General features: G+C 38.7%; 1 protein-coding gene across 1 annotated transcript; it reads right to left on the bottom strand.

Moving 5' to 3' along the window:
• Window positions 1-1,519: 1,519 nt before the first annotated feature.
• Window positions 1,520-20,650, bottom strand: LOC122696611 (kinesin-like protein KIF11). Its single transcript, XM_043906843.1, has 7 exons — window positions 20,334-20,650; window positions 9,035-9,090; window positions 8,121-8,253; window positions 7,634-7,712; window positions 6,385-6,570; window positions 6,122-6,246; window positions 1,520-1,638 (listed from the first exon to the last, which is right to left on the bottom strand). Exons 4-7 carry the CDS (start codon window positions 7,676-7,678, stop codon window positions 1,629-1,631), a joined length of 366 nt encoding a protein of 121 aa, XP_043762778.1. The 5' UTR covers window positions 7,679-7,712; window positions 8,121-8,253; window positions 9,035-9,090; window positions 20,334-20,650; the 3' UTR covers window positions 1,520-1,628.
• Between the last annotated feature and the right edge of the window lie 882 nt (window positions 20,651-21,532).

Raw genomic sequence — 21,532 nt, 5'->3', positions numbered from 1 at the left:
CAACTTGGCAGTTCCTTTAAAAAAAGAAAAGAAAGAAAGAAAGCTTACATTCAATCACCATACAACACAACAATTATATTCTTTGGCAATTATCTCAGAAAAATGAAAATTTACATGTACACAAATTACTATAAACAAATATGATCAGAGCAGTTTTACTTTCAATTGTGAGAAACTGAAATCAGCCCATACGTCTTTCACAGGTGACTCTGACAACAAACTGTGTGGAATATACACGTGCCGTGCTGTGCTGTGCTTAGTCGCTCAGTCGCGTCCGACTCTTTGCTACCCCATGGACTGTAGCCCACCAGGCTCCTCTGTCCTTGGGGATTCTCCAGGCAAGAATACTGGCGGAGGTTGCCAGGGCCTCCTCCAGGGGATCTTCCCAACCCAGGGATCAAACCCAGGTCTCCCGCATTTCAGGTGAATTCTTCAGTGTGAGCCAGCAGGGAAGCCCAAGAATACTGGAGTAGGAGCCTATCCCTTCTCCAGGGGCTCTTCCTGACCCAGGAATTGAACTGGGGTCTCCTGCATTGCAGGCGGGTGGTATATACATACCATGGAATATTCCTCAGCATTAAAAAGTAAAGATCTATTGATATGCACCATTCAGGTTAACCTCCAGGGAATTATGCTTGAGTGATAAAAGCAATCCCCAAAGTTTACATACTGTATGATTCCACTCAATAAGACTCTTAAAATGACAAATGTTTAGAAATAGAGGACAGATCATTGGATAGCAAAGATTATGGACGGGAGGTCAGAGTGGGAAGGAAGTGATTATAAAGGGCCAATGAGGAATCCTTGCTGAGATGGGACTGTTCAGTATCTTGATTGCGGTAGTGGCTCTATGAACCTACACATGACAAAACTGTATAGAAGTGACTAAACACACACACATGAGTACCAGGAAAATTGAGGGATAAGACCAATGGATTGCTATTAACAGTGTCCCTTCAGTGATTTTACTATATAGTTTAATAAAATGTACAAAGGATCTCTCTGTATTACTTCTTTCACCTGCATGTGAATCTATAGTTGTCTCAATAGAAACAAACAAACAAAAAAAAACACACTACCAATAAAAGGAAAAGACAAGCCAGACTGGGAGGAAATATTTACAAATTATTTCATAAAGGATCAAATCTAGAAAAGATGAACAATCCTTTACAACTTCATAAAAGGACTACCCAATTAAAAACTGGCAAAGGATTTAAATAGACATTTCACAAGATATACATATGGATAATAAGCATGTGAAAAGATGCTGAATATCACTATTCATTAAGGAAATGCTAATTAAAACTGCACTGAAGTACCATTATATGCTTAAATTTTACTGACTGGATAGAGCTTGAAAGGTCATCTATTAGTATTAGAAAAAGCATTTTAACACAAAGGGTATTCGGTTCAAACCATTAAATGAAAAGCCTTATCACAAAGGTAATTTAATGAATTAAAAGAAAACAATTATCTATTTCAGTTCCTCATTTTCACATTTGTCAAACAAATTTATATTACTCCATAAAAATTCACAATTACCTTAATCAGAGCTTTCTTGGTGAGTTTCTGGTTAACCTCAGGCTTATTGACTATGTTCTTTACTCTATGAGCATACTCCAAGGAACTCAGAGTTTCCTGTGATGAAATGAAAAGGCCAATTACTGAAGATATGAGAATAATTGAGAATAATGTAGTTCTGTTACCCAAAATGTACTATACAATAACATAATAATTTTTGGTTATATCTAATATAAACATTTACCCATTAATACTACTATACCCAACCTTTAAAAATGAGGAATGTTCTTAAAGCAACTATACTCCAATTAAGCAAATAAATACGATAGAGGACTGTTAAAAACATCCTTATTTGTCACTCTTCAAGTTTCAGGGTCTTTAACTTTACTATAATTTAATCTAATAATTTTTTTTGCTTTAGTCTTAGTTCTTTTTTTAAAAAAAAACCTCAATGAATTTCATCAACTGATGAATAAACAAAATGTCCTATATCCATATTATTCACCCACAAGAAGGAATGAGTTCTGATACCTGCTGCAACGTGGATGAACATTGAAAACATTATGCCAAGTGAAAGAAGCCAGTCACGGAAGAACACTTATTGTGTGATTCCATTTATATAAAATATTCAGAATAGGCAAAGGTATAGATTAAAGAAAGTAGATTAATAGTGACCTAGGGCTGGAAATGGAAACTGATGGGGAGTGACTGCTAATAGGTTACAGGGTTTCTTTCTAGGATAAAAATGTTTAGATTTTTGGTGACAGTTGCCTAGCTCGATGAATATAGTAAAATCACCTAATTATATACTTTCAGTGGATGAATTTTATAGTATACAAATCATTTCTCAACAAAAATAGTTTTTAAAATGAAAGAGGAGTTAAGAGACTTTACAAAAGCTTTTCTAATTCTGTTTAAAGAAGATAATCCAGTAAAATTAAAGTAGACTTCACCATCTTTGTTGTTTCTCTTGGTTTTCCTACCTGTACCCCCACATCCAGCCCCATCTTTAGGGATCTCTAAGCAGCCTCTGAAGCACTAGTATTCGCTTAACCCACTTCTAAGGCCTCAATTAAACCACCCACTGCTAATGACCACAGCAATTATCTTTGAAGACTGGAAAAATACAACTAAGTAACTAGCTTTTTAAGACTGAAAACTGCCAGCAAGGAGAAAGACAATTTTTCAGTGGTGTTCTCCTCTGTGTGTCCACCACATACAACGTCCAGATTATTTTTACTGTAGTATAGAATGAATGAAGTCAATTAGTTAACTCTAAAAATATTATACATGATAGTCAGGGGATTCTCTGGCAGTCTAGTGTTTAGGACTCCAAATTTTCACTGCTGAGGGCCCAGGTTCAATCCCTTGTTGAAAACTAAAATCCCACAAACCACACACCACAGCCAAAAAAAGTGATAGTTAAGACCCTCCCTCCAGATTGAGAGATGCAGGAGAAACTGTTGCAATGATAGATGTTCTTGTACATCCCCCCAAGAGAGTCCTGTAAGATTCTAGTCAGTTTACATTCTCGATAAGGAACATGAGGTGTTCTTTCTACAAGGGCAGTAATTACCCTTCCCAGAGTCAACAGGGACTGATTGATATTTCCAGCTTCCCGAGCTCTCCTGTCAACTGCTCCAGAACGGCCAATGTTCTCACTGCCTGCGAGATCAACCTTGAATTTTAAAAATAAAAATAAGTCCTCAGTCTCTGGATTTGGAATAGAAGACTTTCATTCTCATATTGTACATAAAGATATTAAATAGCCAGTAAAATAATTTTCTACAAATAACAACCCACTACAAAACCAGTAACCCAGTGACTACAAAAGTACTGCCTCTAAATACACAATTTTCAAACTGCTCTATGAGGTGATAAAGAAGAAACAGTGGAATAGAACTATCATTTGACCTAGCAATCCCACTTCTGGGTATGTATGCAAAGAAAATGAAATCACTATCTCAAAGAAATATCTACATTCCCACGTTCACTGCACTGTTAATAATAAATAAGGTATGGAAACAGTCTAAGTACCCACTGACGAATGAATGAAGATGTGACATGATGTGCATGCACACACACACACTCAAATATTATTCAGCCATGAGAAAGGATATCCTGCTATACTGTACATTTTAAATACATAATTTTATTTGTCAATTATGCCTCAATAAAATGACAACAACAACAAAAACTGAAAGAATGAACAGTGGTATTACAGTTGATGCTTACCAAGTTCAACTTTCCAATTTTAACAAGCACCTCTCCATCAACTGCAGTTTCTTTCATATGTATTGTAACAGAGAAATCTGAGTGGGATCGACCAGAAAACAAGACCAAGTTGCCCAATCATTATAATGCAAAACATTATTTGTTTTCTTTCTGTAACATAATGAAAACAGCAAAGAAAGATCTAAATCCACCAGGGTAGAGAAAGATATTATCAGACAGGATATCAGTAAGATTTTGGAAGACAGTGGATAGACAGAATGATGCTAGGTTTTGGCTTTCTTGCTCCTGCTGCCTGCACAGAAGAACCCAATAACAATCTACCTGAAAACCGCTTAAATGACTTAGAATCCTCAGACACCTCCGAGAGCTGGATGTGGAACAGTGTTTGAACATCTGCCTGGTGTGTCCGAAGAGATGGCCTGCAATTGATCTATTTATAAGAACCACTTGAAATACATCCTTACCTTAAACTCAAACAGCATCACGCAAGCCACCAGATCACGCCACCTCAGTGTCAACTGTCCTAAAAGTACATTGCTTTGCTTTGAGAAAGTCACCAGAGACAGACAGGTCCTTCCTCTGAACAGCACAAATAGTAAATAGTAGTGTTCACTGAAACACCACAAGTAATCACTGCTAGACTACAAGGTTTTCCAAAGTCCATCTTATGCTGTACACTGACACTCAACTTTTATCTTAGGGATATAAAAAACAATACAGACAACCAAAGACAGCATTCCTTTCTGTATCAATATCTGATGAAGAACATTCTGTTTGTTACTGTCATTGATGGTTGGAATATGGTAATTTCTAATTTTCTCATTTGTACTTTTCATATGACTTGGAAAATTTTATAAGTATCATTTTTACAAAATTATTTAAGTTATTTTAAATAACAGAAAAGAGGAGGGACACAGGGAAAAATATAAACTATAAATTTGAATTATAAAATATATCTCATGTTTTCCTACCATTATTTGCCCATTCCTAATCCAAGATAATAGAATTAATGCTATTAAGCATAAAAGTCAACTCTGATTTTGGAAAACTGAATCACATTTCTTTTCTTTATCACATACATTGATAAGAAGATATCTTTACTCCAGCCTTCAGTGAAATTTAGGAAATTTTAAATTATTCAAATTTACAGAATAATGGGAATTTTATATTTCAGAGAAAAGTGTTTAGAGAAAGAAATTTTCTTAAATTCATTCTTCTGAATTCTAAATCAAGTTAAGTTATAAAGCAAACATTTAATTCAAATGGAAACTTCATTCTATGATTTGTTTATAACTCCATTTTTAATGGAAAGGTATTATAGGAAATTTAAATTATAAAATAACCCATAATTTCATTAAACTGATTATTTTCATGTTATGCTATTTTTCTTCTTTCTTTAAATACACACATATTTGTATAGAGCTACAATTATAATTGCTATAGCATATTATAGAAATGTCTGACTATAAGAGAGCAACTATAAGAGATCAAGACTTCAAAGTCATTTTGCAGTTCAGGGAAAATGATATTCAGGTAAGTTTAACTATGTGAAGTAACATATTTAATTAACTTCGGAATTGGAACTAAGCACAAACATCTAACTCCTAATCTACAACTCCTTCAATTACATTCTGATGTTTCCTTCAAAGACGAGCAAAAAAAAATTATCTCTGATTTGGTAAAGTGCATTTGTAGAGTCTGGGATTCATAAGGGATGAATTCTTATAAGGGATACTATCAAATATGCCTCTTTCTCCCCTTGACAGCCTGTATTAGTGATCATGTGTATTCTGTTAGTGATCATGTATCTTCCTACATTAAAATGAAGCCATTTGGGAAGAAAAAAGTCATCTTGTACAACCTAAATATATAAAATTTTGTCATTTATATCTCTATTAAGCTGGGGAAAAAAAAAACAGGCCATTTGGTTTTCTTCTAATCTTTACTCAAATAAGGGATTTTCAAACTGTATTCTAAGTATCCTTAGGGGCTCCAGAAAAGTACTCAGGGCAAATCTCCTGAAGGCTGAGGAGGTAAGACCCTGAGTATCCCACTGCCAAATCAACTACCCCAGCCACATTTTAATCAGGCCCCCATGTATAATTTCATTTGGGAAAAAAAATCTTCTACTTAAAAAAACTTAATAATACTGCTAAAGTTCAACTTGTCTTTGTCCTCCTTTCAACATTCTCCCAATACTGGTGCTCTCCTTATAAACCTCAAGCCAATTACTAAGGCAAGCAATCCAGCACACAATCTAGATGTGTGACTCACATACCTTGACATGCTCCAATTTTATTTCCCAAGTTTGGATATTCTTCTTGAAAACAAAATGGAGCAGTGGGGGAAACAAGGGCTTTCTTACCTAGAGTAGGCGTTCATCAAAGTTGCTGTGGTTGTCCTTTTTGCTGCCCCCTTCTCCAAAACTTGATAGACTTCATCCTTGTTGTGTACTGTAATTTCTTCTAAACCTTTGATTATCACTCCCCTCTGACCAAATACCAGAAGAGCATCCATTAAATTGGTTTAAAAAATATATATACATATATATATATATATATATATATATTTCTCAAATTATCACACATTAACATTTGGAGACATTTCATTGTCAGAGACTCAAGTTACCTTGCTATGGGGATCATCAAACATCTGCAGTCTCTCAGAAACATCAGAAGATGGATTAAGGAGATCAAAGAGCTCTTCATTATAGATTTCCAACAGCGACACTTTCACTGAAAATTCAGTACCATTATCAGTAAGTTTCTCAAAAATCTGATGAAGAGTACATGGAATGATACCAGCCAAAGGATCCTGAAATTATAATATTAATAAAGACTTAAAGAATACCATTTACTGCAATAGTTAAAACTCATATATAACAAGGGCCTCCTTTATAGTATATTTAAACATAAATATGTCAAAACAGGTTTAAAAAAAAATTAAAAAGCTAATCTAATGTTAGAGAAGCCAAACAACAATCTGTTCAATAACAATTATTCTTCCTTACACCTTCCTCAAATCTGTCATTCCAGTCAGCTACTTCATGCCTCAGCATTATACAGAAACCAACTGAATCAAGTTCCTTATAAAGCCAAGTTCAATAATCCTCTCCAACTTTTCTCATGAGAACATAGTACCATTCTTTTAATCAGAAAAGTGGCTCATCTAACAGTATATTCCCTAATCCCAACATAAAGTTGTTTCTCAAATGTATAAGTATCCTTAATAAAACTATTATGATTCTATAAATTTTGAAACTGTGCTTTAAGCCTATTTCATATTTTCTGTGATTACAATTCCATAACACTATTACCCATGCATAAAGTAAGTTAATGCCCCAACCACTAGAAGAAAGGATCTACCTAAATGTTGGTAATTTGGAAAATATTAATCATTAAGCTCATTTAGGCTTAAACACATTTCTTTGTGAAATGTACTATGTGCTTCCTATAATCTTCAACAATACAGTGATCTTCATTTCACACTCAAAGTCATCATTAATAAAGTACCATACTACTCCCGTGGTTGTGCTAACTTTAGAAGACTCACTCCCTCACTGCAAAGCCTTCCCCTTCAAGTCCTACTCACATTCCACTTCCCCACAATAGTCTGCTCCAACTTTCTGCCCCAAAGAGACCCTTCTCTCATCACCTAACTGAACCATATGTATTGCTCCACTCTCCCCCAGTAAGACTTTATGTTTCTTAAACAGAAGCCATTACATATACTTCAATATCATTATACTAGTAGTTTATCCTAAATTCATGTTTGACATAGTACTCTGATCTATTTCAGACAGAGGCATCCAACCAAGTTTTATTCAACTGCACTTGAGCCACTTTAGAGACAGAATTCTGACGTAAACAATAAATACCTCCTCCCAAGTATACTCTTCATTAGGGGACCTTTCACCTTCCATTGTAAAGGTTTTTCCAGTGCTGGTTCAGCCACATCTGTCAAAATTAAAAGAAGTGTTAAACAAAAAGGATGATTACATGCATCTAAAACTTTTCATCAATTTGAAAAGTGTTTCACTCACGCAAAAATAGTGCAATTATAACCCATAATAACTTCATCCAGAATTGGACAAATAACACTTCAGTAAATGTTAATTTGTTTAGTATTTGCTCCAAAAACCTAGCCAAAAAACAAAAGGCATTTCTTAAAAAAAAAAAAACTTCAAAATTACCTTAATAATTGTTTTTAATATATTAACCTATCCAGCCCACTAGAAACCATTTGACACCTCAAAGGATCGACTGAAATTTCTAACTACACCAGAACCTACAGAAAATATACATACTAGGATAATTTTACATTGGTGGATAATAAGAAGTAGCAGCACTTTAGGAAGTAAGTACCATATCAAAAGTGTATGTTTTCCTTGAGCTTTTTTCCGCCAGTCCTCCAGTTCGAACACTAACTTCCTTCCGCACATGATCACATTCTACTACCAAATGGGCATTAGCTTTCCACTCTGTCAAATTAAATGGTCTGTAAAAGGAAACACACAAGGTTATTCAAGAACTCTTTTTTTTTTTAACCTTTTTATTTTGTATTGGGGTATATGTAACCAATTAAAACTGTTATAGTTTCAGGTGAACAACTAAGGGACTCAACCATACATATAAATGTATCCATTCTCCCCCAAACTCCTCTCCTATCCAGGCTGCCACTCAACATTAAGCAGAGTTCCATGTTCTTGTGGTTATCCATTTTAAATATAGCAGTGTGTCCCTGTCGATCCCCAACTCCCTAACTATCCCTTCTCCCCAGCAACCATAAGTTCGTTCTCGAAGTCTGTCTGTTTTGTAAGTAAGTTCACTTAAGAATTAAGAACTCTTAGTTATCAGGTTACTGACGACATTTTTGTTAATATCTCAGAGAAGAACAATGGGAAGTTTTAACTACACTGTTGGTGACAGAGATTAAATGGGGCGTAAGTGACACTGTTAAAGTAGACAGCAGGATTTTAAGGGTTTCAATTGCCAGAAATAAAATTAGCTTTATAAGTTTTGAAAGATATGTACAATTCTGACAGTTTCTTGGAGTAGACGCTAAGAGAATTAATTTGTAAAAAATGTGAAACTTATTTTTCAGAATCTTATTTCCACTGTTTCTAGAATCCAGCCAAGTTAGGTTACAATGTAGTAGAAAGAACATAACAAATTTACATCCAAAGTACTAACCTGCCAAGGGATAACTGGCACAAAATAAACAATACATTAAAATAATGACTAATACATAGAGTGCTTACTACGTGCCAGGTACTCACTGTTCCAAGTGTTTCACATGTGTTAATTCAGTTTGTCCTCAAGACACTGAGGTCTCCTGGGGAACATAAAACAAGTGATTATGAGAGATGATGTTTAGTACGGGGAAGTAAAAGGTGCTGTAGGAACATACAGCAGGAACTTAATGGGGCCTTGATTAGGACAGAGCAGGATAGAGGAGGCGTGATGGGAAAGACTCCATGTGAAGTAGAGTAAGATAAAAGCCTCCTTAGGCATTTCAGTAGAAGGCCGGCTCTTCATCCCGTCTGCCCGGGGAATGGAGCCCTTTGTGCCTGTCTCCTCATTTGAAAATTAAAAGGCGGGAGGAGCCAAGATGGCGGAGGAGTAGGACCGGGAGACCACTTTCTCTCCTACAAATTCATCAAAAGAATAACCGAATGCAGAGCAAACTTCACAAAACAACTTCTGATCGCTAGCTGAGATCATCAGGCGCCCAGAAAAGCAGACCATTGTCTTCGAAAGGAGGTAGGACAAAATATAAAAGATAAAAAGTGAGACAAACGAGCTAAGGACGGAGACCCGTCCCGGGAAGGGAGTCTTAGGCGGCCTTGCTTGGGCTAGGGTCCGGGCCTGAGTGCCCTGAGGACAATCGGGGGGAGCTTCTGTGAGGTGCCAACTTGAACTGTGGGAGACCAAAGGAGAGAGAGAAAATTGACCGGCCGGAACACACTGCGGGCCGTTAGCAGAACAAAGGGACGGGGAAAGTCCCGAGAAGAGCTCGCAGGCTGCGGACCGGCCCAGCCCCGCCGGAGGCAGGAGGCAGGGGGGAGGGGAAGGTCGCGGCGAGACACAGGGCGCAGGCACCCGACCGGCGCGGGGCGGGGACTGGGGCTGGGGACGCGGAGGGCGGAAGGCGCGCGCACCCGCCTGGCGCCAGCGGAAACTGAGACTGGGTCCGCGGAAGGGAGTGGGTGCGCCACACCTGGGGATAGCGCGCCCACCAAGCCCCTGGCTGCCTGGACCGCTCAGACGGGGAAGGCACAGAGAGCAGGCGCAGCTTTTCCTTCCACGCTTTTGTGTAACACCCGAGGGCTGGAACCTCGCGCAGCGCGGGGCGCGCTCCATATAGAACAGCCGGGAGCCTGAGCAGCGCAGACGGAGAAAGCAGCGTCAGCCCCTTCCGGCAGCGCCAGCCAGCCCCCGCAGGGCCAGCCCCTCCCCGCAGCGTCAGCCCCGCCCCCGCAGGGCCAGCCCCTCCCCGCAGCGTCAGCCCCGCCCCGCAGCGCCGGCCTCGCCCCGCAGCGTCAGCCTCTCCCAGCAGCGCAACGGAACTAGCTACATGAATAAGAGTCCGCCTCCGGCCGCCTGTGTCAGGGCGGAAATGAGCCTCTGAAGAGACCGGCAAACAAAAGCCAAATAAACAAAGGGAACCGCTTCAGAAGGGACTGGTGCAACAGATTAAAATCCCTGAAGAAAACACCGACTTCACCGGAAGGGCCCTGTAGATATCGAGAAGTGCAAGCTGGAACGAGGAGCTATCTGAAACTGAGCCGAACCCACACTGACCGCAACAGCTCCAGAGAAATTCCTAGACATATTTTTACTTTTTTTTTTATTTTTCTGTTTTTTCTAAGTAAGGAAAAAAAAAAAAATTTTTTTTTCTTTTTATATTTTTCTTTTTTATTTTTTCTCTTTTATTTTCCTTTAAAATTCCCTATTACTCCCCCATTACTCCTTAACTTTCATTTTCATAGATTTTTACGATTTTTTTTAATTAGGGGAAAAAAATTTTTTTTTTTCTTTATTTTTTTTTTTTCTTTTTTTTTCTTCTCCTTTTTCTTCTTTTTTTTTTTCTTTCCTTTTTCTCTTCTATTTTCTATTTTTCTTCTTCTCTTATTTCTTTTAAAGTCCTCTAGTACTCCTCTACTACTCTTCATTTTCATCTTCACTACACTATAACCTTACAAAAAAAAAAAAAAAGAGAAGCCCTATCTTAAAACCGAAGATTATTCCCTCCCAATCTTGACTCTCTGTTTTCTACCTCAGAACACCTCTATTTCCTCTTTTCCCCTTCTCTTCCCCATCCAATTCTGTGAATCCTTGTAGGTGTCTGAGATACGAGAACACTCTGGGAACAGACAGCTGCGTAGATCTGTCTCTCTCCTCTTGAGTCCCCCTTTTTCTCCTCCTACTCATCTCTATCTCCCTCCTCCCTTTTCTCCTGTTCATGTAACTCTGTGAACCTCTCTGGGTGTCCCTAACGGGGGAGAATCTTTTCGCCATTAACCTAGAAGTTTAATTATCAGAGCTGTATAGTTGGAGAAGTCCTGAGACTACAGGAAGACTAAAACTGAAATCCAGAGGCAGGAAACTTAAGCCCAAAACCTGAGAACACCAGAAAACTCCTGACTACATGGAACTTTAAGTGATAAGTGACCGTCCAAAAGCCTCCATACCTACACTGAAACCAACCACCACCCAAGAGCCAATAAGTTTTAGAGCAAGACATACCACGCAAATTCTCCAGCAACACAGGAACATAGCCCCGAATGTCAACATACAGGCTACCCAAGGTCACACCTAACACATAGACCCAACTCAAAACTCATTACTGGGCACTCCATTGCTCTCCAAAGAGAAGAAATCAAGTTCCACGCACCAGTACACTGACGCAAGCTTCCCTAACCAGGAAACCTTGACAAGCCAAACGTCCAACCCCACCCACTGGGTAAATCCTCCACAATAAAAAGGAACCACAGACCTCCAGAATACAGAAAGTCCACTCCAGACACAGCAATCTAAACAAGATGAAAAGGCAAAGAAATACCCAACAGGTAAAGGAACAAGAAAAATGCCCACCAAGTCAAACAAAAGAGGAGGAGATAGGGAATCTACCTGAAAAAGAATTTAGAATAATGATAATAAAAATGATCCAAAATCTTGAAAACAAAATGGAGTTACAGATAAATAGCTTGGAAACAAAGATTGAAAAGATACAAGAATTGTTTAATAAAGACCTAGAAGAAATAAAAAAGAGTCAATTAAAAATGAATAATGCAATGAATGAGATCAAAAACACTTTGGAGGGAACCAAGAGTAGAATAACGGAGGCAGAAGATAGGATAAGTGAGATAGAAGATAAAATGGTGGAAATAAATGAAGCAGAGAGGAAAAAAGAAAAAAGGATCAAAAGAAATGAGGACAACCTCAGGGACCTCTGGGACAATGTGAAACGCCCCAACATTCGAATCATAGGAGTTCCAGAAGAAGAAGACAAAAAGAAAGGCCATGAGAAAATACTCGAGGAGATAATAGCTGAAAACTTCCCTAAAATGGGGAAGGAAATAGCCACCCAAGTCCAAGAAACCCAGAGAGTTCCAAACAGGATAAACCCAAGGCGAAACACCCCAAGACACATATTAATCAAACTAACAAAGATCAAACACAAAGAACAAATATTAAAAGCAGCAAGGGAAAAACAACAAATAACACACAAAGGGATTCCCATAAGGATAACAGCTGATCTATCAATAGAAACCCTCCAGGCCAGAAGGGAATGGCAGGACGTCCTGAAAGTAATGAAACAGAATAACCTACAACCTAGATTACTGTATCCAGCAAGGATCTCATTCAGATATGAAGGAGAACTCAAAAGCTTTACAGATAAGCAAAACCTGAGAGAATTCAGCACTACCAAACCAGCTCTTCAACAAATGCTAAAGGATCTTCTCTAGACAGGAAATGCAGAAAGGTTGTATAAACGTGAACCCAAAACAACAAAGTAAATGGCAACGGGACCACACCTATCAATAATTACCTTAAATGTAAATGGGTTGAATGCCCCAACCAAAAGACAAAGATTGGCTGAATGGATACAAAAACAAGACCCCTATATATGCTGTCTACAAGAGACCCACCTCAAAACAAGAGACACATACAGACTGAAAGTGAAGGGCTGGAAAAAAATATTTCATGCAAACGGAGACCAAAAGAAAGCAGGAGTCGCAATACTCATATCAGATAAAATAGACTTTCAAATAAAAGCTGTGAAAAGAGACAAAGAAGGACACTACATAATGATCAAAGGATCAATCCAAGAAGAAGATATAACAATTATAAATATATATGCACCCAACATAGGAGCACCGCAATATGTACGGCAAACACTAACGAGTATGAAAGAGGAAATTAATAGTAACACAATAATAGTGGGAGACTTTAATACCCCACTCACAACTATGGATAGATCAACTACACAGAAAATTAACAAGGAAACACAAACTTTAAATGACACAATGGACCAGCTAGACCTAATTGATATCTATAGGACATTTCACCCCAAAACAATCAACTTCACCTTTTTCTCAAGTGCACACGGAACCTTCTCCAGAATAGATCACATCCTGGGCCATAAATCTGGTCTTGGAAAATTCAAAAAAATTGAAATCATTCCAGTCATCTTTTCTGACCACAGTGCAGTAAGATTAGATCTCAATTACAGGAAAAAAATTGTTAAAAATTCAAACACATGGAGGCTAAATAACACACTTCTGAATAACCAACAAATCATAGAAGAAATCAAAAAAGAAATCAAAATATGTATAGAAATGAATGAAAATGAAAACACAACAACCCAAAACCTATGGGACACTGTAAAAGCAGTGCTAAGGGGAAAGTTCATAGCATTACAGGCTTACATCAAGAAACAAGAAAAAAGCCAAATAAATAACCTAAGTCTACACCTAAAGCAATTAGAGAAGGAAGAAATGAAGAACCCCAGGGTTAGCAGAAGGAAAGAAATCTTAAAAATCAGGGCAGAAATAAATGCAAAAGAAACTAAAGAGACCATAGCAAAAATCAACAAAGCTAAAAGCTGGTTTTTTGAAAAAATAAACAAAATTGACAAACCATTAGCAAGACTCATTAAGAAGCAAAGAGAGAAGAACCAAATTAACAAAATTAGAAATGAAAATGGAGAGATCACAACAGACAACACTGAAATACAAAGGATCATAAGAGACTACTACCAGCAGCTCTATGCCAATAAAATGGACAACTTGGATGAAATGGACAAATTCTTAGAAAAGTATAACTTTCCAAAACTGAACCAGGAAGAAATAGAAGATCTTAACAGACCCATCACAGGCAAGGAAATCGAAAGTGTAATCAAAAATCTTCCAGCAAACAAAAGCCCAGGACCAGATGGCTTCACAGCTGAATTCTACCAAAAATTTAGAGAAGAGCTAACACCTACCTTACTCAAACTCTTCCAGAAAATTGCAGAAGAAGGTAAACTTCCAAACTCATTCTATGAGGCCACCATCACCCTAATTCCAAAACCAGACAAAGATGCCACAAAAAAAGAAAACTACAGGCCAATATCACTGATGAACATAGATGCAAAAATCCTTAACAAAATTCTAGCAAACAGAATCCAACAACATATTAAAAAAATCATACACCACGACCAAGTGGGCTTTATCCCAGGAATGCAAGGATTCTTCAATATCCGCAAATCAATCAATGTAATACACCACATTAACAAATTGAAAGATAAAAACCATATGATTATCTCAATAGATGCAGAGAAAGCCTTTGACAAAATTCAACACTCATTTATGATTAAAACTCTCCAAAAACCAGGAATAGAAGGAACATACCTCAACATTATAAAAGCCATATATGACAAACCCACAGCAAGCATCACCCTCAATGGTGAAAAATTGAAAGCATTCCCCCTGAAATCAGGAACAAGACAAGGGTGCCCACTGTCACCACTACTGTTCAACATAGTGTTGGAAGTTTTGGCCCAGCAATCAGAGCAGAAAAAGAAGTAAAAGGAATCCAGATAGGAAAAGAAGAAGTGAAACTCTCACTGTTTGCAGATGACATGATCCTCTACATAGAAAACCCTAAAGACTGTACCAGAAAATTACTAGAACTAATCAATGAATATAGTAAAGTTGCAGGATATAAAATTAACACACAGAAATCCCTTGCATTCCTATATACTAACAATGAAAAAACAGAAAGAGAAATTAAGGAAACAATACCATTCACCATTGCAACAAAAAGAATAAAATACTTAGGAGTATATCTACCTAAAGAAACAAAAGACCTATACATAGAAAACTATAAAACACTGATGAAAGAAATCAAAGAGGACACAAACAGATGGAGAAACATACCGTGTTCATGGATTGGAAGAATCAATATTGTCAAAATGGCTATTCTACCCAAAGCAATCTATAGATTCAATGCAATCCCTATCAAGCTACCAACGGTATTTTTCACAGAACTAGACCAAAGAATTTCACAATTTGTATGGAAATACAAAAAACCTCGAATAGCCAAAGTAATCTTGAGAAAGAAGAATGGAACTGGAGGAATCAACCTGCCTGACTTCAGACTCTACTACAAAGCCACAGTCATCAAGACAGTATGGTACTGGCACAAAGACAGAAATATAGATCAATGGAACAGAATAGAAAGCCCAGAGATAAATCCACGAACCTATGGACACCTTATCTTTGACAAAGGAGGCAAGGATATACAATGGAAAAAAGACAACCTCTTTAACAAGTGGTGCTGGGAAAACTGGTCAACCACTTGTAATAGAATGAAACTAGAACACTTTCTAACACCATACACAAAAATAAACTCAAAATGGATTAAAGATCTAAATGTAAGACCAGAAACTATAAAACTCCTAGAGGAGAACATAGGCAAAACACTCTCTGACATAAATCACAGCAAGATCCTCTATGACCCACCTCCCAGAATATTGGAAATAAAAGCAAAACTAAACAAATGGGATCTAATGAAACTTAAAAGCTTTTGCACTACAAAGGAAACTATAAGTAAGGTGAAAAGACAGCCGTCAGATTGGGAGAAAATAATAGCAAATGAAGAAACAGACAAAGGATTAATCTCAAAAATATACAAGCAACTCCTGAAGCTCAATTCCAGAAAAATAAATGACCCAATCAAAAAATGGGCCAAAGAACTAAACAGACATTTCTCCAAAGAAGACATACAGATGGCTAACAAACACATGAAAAGGTGCTCAACATCACTCATTATTAGAGAAATGCAAATCAAAACCACAATGAGGTACCATTACACGCCAGTCAGGATGGCTGCTATCCAAAAGACTACAAGCAATAAATGCTGGAGAGGGTGTGGAGAAAAGGGAACCCTCTTACACTGTTGGTGGGAATGCAAACTAGTACAGCCACTATGGAAAACAGTGTGGAGATTCCTTAAAAAACTGGAAATAGAACTGCCATATGACCCAGCAATCCCACTTTTGGGCATACACACTGAGGAAACCAGATCTGAAAGAGACACGTGCACCCCAATGTTCATTGCAACACTGTTTATAATAGCCAGGACATGGAAGCAACCTAGATGCCCATCAGCAGATGAATGGATAAGGAAGCTGTGGTACATATACACCATGGAATATTACTCAGCTGTCAAAAAGAATTCATTTGAATCAGTCCTAATGAGATGGATGAAACTGGAGCCCATTATACAGAGTGAAGTAAGCCAGAAAGATAAAGAACATTACAGCATACTAACACATATATATGGAATTTAGAAAGATGGTAATGATAACCCTATATGCAAAACAGAAAAAGAGACACAGAAATACAGAACAGACTTTTGAACTCTGTGGGAGAATGTGAGGGTGGGATGTTTCAAAAGAACAGCATGTATACTATCTATGGTGAAACAGATCACCAGCCCAGGTGGGATGCATGAGACAAGTGCTCGGGCCTGGTGCACTGGGAAGACCCAGAGGAGTCGGGTGAAGAGGGAGGTGGGAGGGGGGATCGGGATGGGGAATAAGTGTAAATCTATGGCTGATTCATATCAATGTATGACAAAACCCACTGAAATGTTGTGAAGTAATTAGCCTCCAACTAATAAAAAAATTAAAAAAAATAAAAAAAATAAAAAAAATTAAAAAAAAAAAAAGAAAATTAAAAGGCTAGTAACAGTACCAACCTCAAAATGTGGGGACACAAGTCCTATGTAATTTACTGTTTCCCCAGCATCTACTCCTCTGCTTAGCAGACACTCAAATATTAATATCTGTTATACTACACTGCTTAATAAATGTCATCCTTAGGGGAACGAAAGGAAAGCTAAAAAGAACCACAGTCCACAGAGTAGCATCCATAAGATACTGACATACCTAACACAAGTCTGAGCCTAAGGGAGAGGTATTCTTGCCCTGAGTTCACTTTTCCAATTGAATATCACATACTGTGACAGGAAATGCCAAATAGGAAGTTATCTTTCCCCTCATCACTAGACTAACCAAACTGCTATTTGTGTTAAGAAGGATACCTCAATGTCCTCTGGCATGCCCCACCCCCATGTTTGACTCATCAGACCAGATTTGTGATCCTGAGAAATTTAACTAACTTCCAAGTAATATATCTTGTCATGCTGTCATTTGTTAAATGTACTGACTCCTAACAATGCACAAGTCACAGTATGCAGAATTGCTCTCCTGTGGTTAAAGCTTTTCCAATTGGTCTAATCTCTTGTCTGGATGTGTGACTAAGTTACCAAATGAATACCATTCAAGTTGTTTGGGCAAAGTAGTAGAAATTCCCACAAATTACACATTTCTAAAAGTTATCAACGCTCTCACAAAGGAGCTTTAGGGACTGTTTATACTGCAATAAAGAGTACTGTCAACCAGCTATTTTCCTGTCCAGACTTCTTTAATTAGAAATTGCAAGGTTGTTGCTGACGACACTAGCAAAATCATCAATTGTAGTTGGCCTTCCCTGGTGGTTCAGACAGTAAAGAATCTGCCTGCAATGCAGGAGACCAGGGTTCAATTTCTTCAGATAACCTGAAGAAGGGAATGGCTACTCACTCGAGTATTCTTGCCTGGAGAGTTCCATGAACAGAGGAGTCTGGCAGGCTACAGTCCAAGCAATCGCAGAGGCACACACAACTAAGTGACTATCACTAATGCCTTCACTACAGTCATATTAAAATACAAACAACCAAAATGGTAAAGAAAGACTAAGGATTAAAAAAATGTCCTGTCCACTAAATTCATTCATTCACTCCATAAATATTCATATAGCTACTGTACAAGTAAAGAACATCATAAAGATTGCATTCATTGTAATCAAAAACTGAAGTCATCTCTCTGAAAATTTTGCTGATCTCTTGGTGGTGTAGTCGCTAAGTCGTGTCCAACTCTTGGGACCCCATGGACTATAGCCTGCCAGGCTCCTCTGTCCATGAGATTCTCCAGGCAAGAATACTGGACTGATTGCCATTTCCTTCTCCAGAGGATCTTCCTGACCCTGGGATCAAACCCAGGTCTCCTGCATTGTAGGCAGATTCTTTACCAACTGAGCTACAAGGGAAGCCCTTAGGCTGATCTCTTAGGTTATCACAAACTTGCCATTAAAAGTTTAAAACTGGGGGAAAAAATCAGAGAAGAGTATGTGACAGAAACCACATGTAATCTGAAAAGCCTAAACTATTTACTATCTGGGCCCTTTGAGAAAAGATTTGATAACTCTCAAGGGCATAAGTTGTTTATTTAGTAAAGTTTAAGGACACATTGGGCTCCCCAGGTGGCGCAGTGGTAAAGAATCCACCTGCCAAGGCAGGAAACAGCAGAGACACAGGTTCGTTCAATCTCTGGGTCAGGAAGATCCCATGGAGAAGGAAACGGCAACCCACCCCAGTATTCTAGCCTGGGAAATCCCATGAGCAGAGGAGCCTGGTGGGCTACAGTCCATGAGGTTGCAAAGATTTGGACACAACTGAGCGCACACACACACCACCACCACACCAAGAACAGAAATCTTTGCAGTAGGAGGGCTATTTGAAGAAGAAAAGGCTAACCTGAAAAGAAAAACATCTCTTTATACTGAAATTATTGTAAACATTGGACACTACCTAAGCACTTTTCATTAGCGATAAAGTAAAAGATATCTCTTTTAAGTTAAGGCTTTAGACATATGGAGATAATAACCATGAAATTCAGGATAATGTTCAACTCTTGAGGGAGAGGAGAGGGATGCAGAGGGATACAGTGGGATTCTAGCTGTAATGATTCTTCTGTTTCTAAACACAGATGCTTGGTATATTGTTCTTTATAATTTTTCATAGGTCTGACCTGTTTTTTAACTAACAATAAAAATGAAATTAAAGAAAATAAAGCCACACAGAAAAGGTAATACTGCCTAACTTTATTAAACGATCAAAATCATATAAAAATTTGTATTTGAATATGGACTGGTTTTTTAAATCTTCAAGACAAGTAACTATCAACAGATGCCCCAGAGTGCAATTGGTAGTTGGCTAGACTTCGGGCTAACACCAAGTGTCCTCTCAGGCACCTACCTACTTTAGAGTTAGCTATTACCTTTGATATATACAACTTAAGCCACCAAAGCTGTGTAGGCAGTAACCTAACTAAGTTTGTTAATACACTTTTTAAATAATCTCTTAATTTTAGAATACGTTTGGATTTACAGAAAAGTTTCTGAGAGCTGGTAGACTTTTTAATATCACAGCAACAAAAATAGACACACAAAATACACACATACCAGCAAACTGTGCAGGGCGTCTAAAAAGCCAAATCAATCCAATATTTGGTTAAGCAATAGATTGTACAAGTATGTTCTTCCTCTCCTACTGCATTTTAAAGTATGTTCTTCCTCTCCTACTGCATTTTAAAGCTGAGAAATGATGCGGAAACTAATCAGGAGAGAGCTGAACACTTTCACCCACCCACTGGAAAATGTAGCACAACTTTAGTTGTCTCCCTGATTTTTTAAAACATAAACTCATTCTACAACTTATATTTCAAAAATAATGATATTTATTTGTTTACTAAAGATTAAGAAAATGCTGCTTCTAGAACAAAGTGAAGAGGTAAATGATTACTTCTTTAGGGATGATGGAGAGGATGGTAATAACAACTTAAGTGCTAAACATCTGTGTGCAGTCCTTTCCAAACTGATCAACTGCAAGGACTGGCATACAGAATGACACCTAAATCTTTGTCGACAGTATTTTTTTAAAAACACATTTCACTAAAAAACGGCGACGAACTTCTCCTCAATAGCAGTTTAAACTATAAACTCAGATACAAATATCCTTTCTTCTGAAAAAACAAAAGCAAAACAAAACAAAACACTTAATTGACTCCTCACAGTAACCTGGTGTCATTTTTCTCTAACAGAACGCAGGAAACTGGGAAACAGGAAGGTCTGGTTCCTTCAGAAAATTGCAAACAAAATCCCTCTCCTGGGACCGCGCAGGAAGGAACCTGGCAGTTCGCCCTACCTGCATCTCACCACCACCTGGATGTTCTTCCCCTTTTCATCTTTCGCAGATGAATTCGGCAGAGACGCCACTGTCCCCTAAGAAGGCCGGGTCGTGGACTGGGGCGAAGTGGGGCCTGGAGCGGCTCGGCTCGCGGACCTGGATGCCCTCCTCCCCTGCCGGGTGCTTGCGTGCCCGCGGAAATGGCTATCGCCCAGGAACCGTGACTGACGGTGAGGTCTGCCCCGCACTAGCCCGAGCCTTCCAGTCACAAATCTAGTCTGTCCCAAGCCCAGAAAACCGAGCAACCACTCCGGGGGCCTCACTTTTAAATATGAGCCAATTGGCCTGGCCAATGGCAGCGCTGGCGCGCAAAGCACCATGGGATGCTGTGTCGTCACCAGACCCCGCCCCAGGGCGTGGCCTGCGGAAAAGCTGGTCCTTTGGTGCCAGCCTGGAACTGGTAGTCTAGTGGGAAACTGTCCCTGAGTAGTGAATGAATGTCTCTAGGCCAGAGTTTCCTCATCTGCAGAATGGGACTGATAGGAACTGTCTCAGACAGTTGTGTGAAAATTAATGAGCCAGTGAAGGTAAATAGTTTAGGCTCGAACAACCATGTAAGTGCTCGGGAAACCTAGCCGTGATTGTAAATGATATTAGAGAACTGTAAGATAGTGCTATGGAAGCACTGAAAAGAGAGGTCCAAAGCAAGCCCCTTTCTCGCAGGAAGCGTCCAGAATCCTCTTGAAGAATAATTAGGAAACGTTAAGGCTACCTTGGGTACTAAATCATGATGAAAAAGACACTGAATGTTACTTTAGGACTATGAATTTATCCCTTGAGTGATGAGAACTCCTCCTCGCCAAATGATTCCAAGCAAGAAAGCAAGGTCAGATTTGCGTTTTCTGACCACGGTCCTGCAGTAGCTGTTGCAGGCTCAATCTACGTGGCGCAGCATCACGCAGGCCTCTCAAAGAGGTTGCGCAAACGCCTGCGGCCGTCAGCCTACAACTCCCTGCAGGCAGCGCTACCCGGCTGGTCTCCCGCTCAGTGACCGCTTGCTTCTGTAGGAGTACTCTGGGCATTTGGGCGGTGTTTACGGTTACTCGACCAGATTAGATGTGGGTCGCAGACCCAGGAAATAAAGAATCATGGGCCTGTGCTATACTCGGCTCTGGGAACTTCTCTTTGGGACCGTCCTTAGCCCACAGGAACCTAGG

Source organism: Cervus elaphus, chromosome 6 (assembly GCF_910594005.1).
Source record: "Cervus elaphus chromosome 6, mCerEla1.1, whole genome shotgun sequence".
In the NCBI taxonomy this organism is placed as follows: Eukaryota; Metazoa; Chordata; class Mammalia; order Artiodactyla; family Cervidae; genus Cervus; species Cervus elaphus.
This window is presented reverse-complemented; position numbering and strand designations above follow the sequence as displayed.

Excerpts from the sequence above, each read along its gene's own strand:
- LOC122696611 (XM_043906843.1), bottom strand. The coding sequence starts at position 7,678 with ATGGAAGGTGAAAGGTCCCCTAATGAAGAGTATACTTGGGAGGAG. Across the intron at positions 6,571-7,633 it reads AAGAGTATACTTGGGAGGAG|GATCCTTTGGCTGGTATCAT; the intron begins GTATTTATTGTT and ends TTATAATTTCAG. Across the intron at positions 6,247-6,384 it reads TTGATGATCCCCATAGCAAG|AGGGGAGTGATAATCAAAGG; the intron begins GTAACTTGAGTC and ends GTATTTGGTCAG.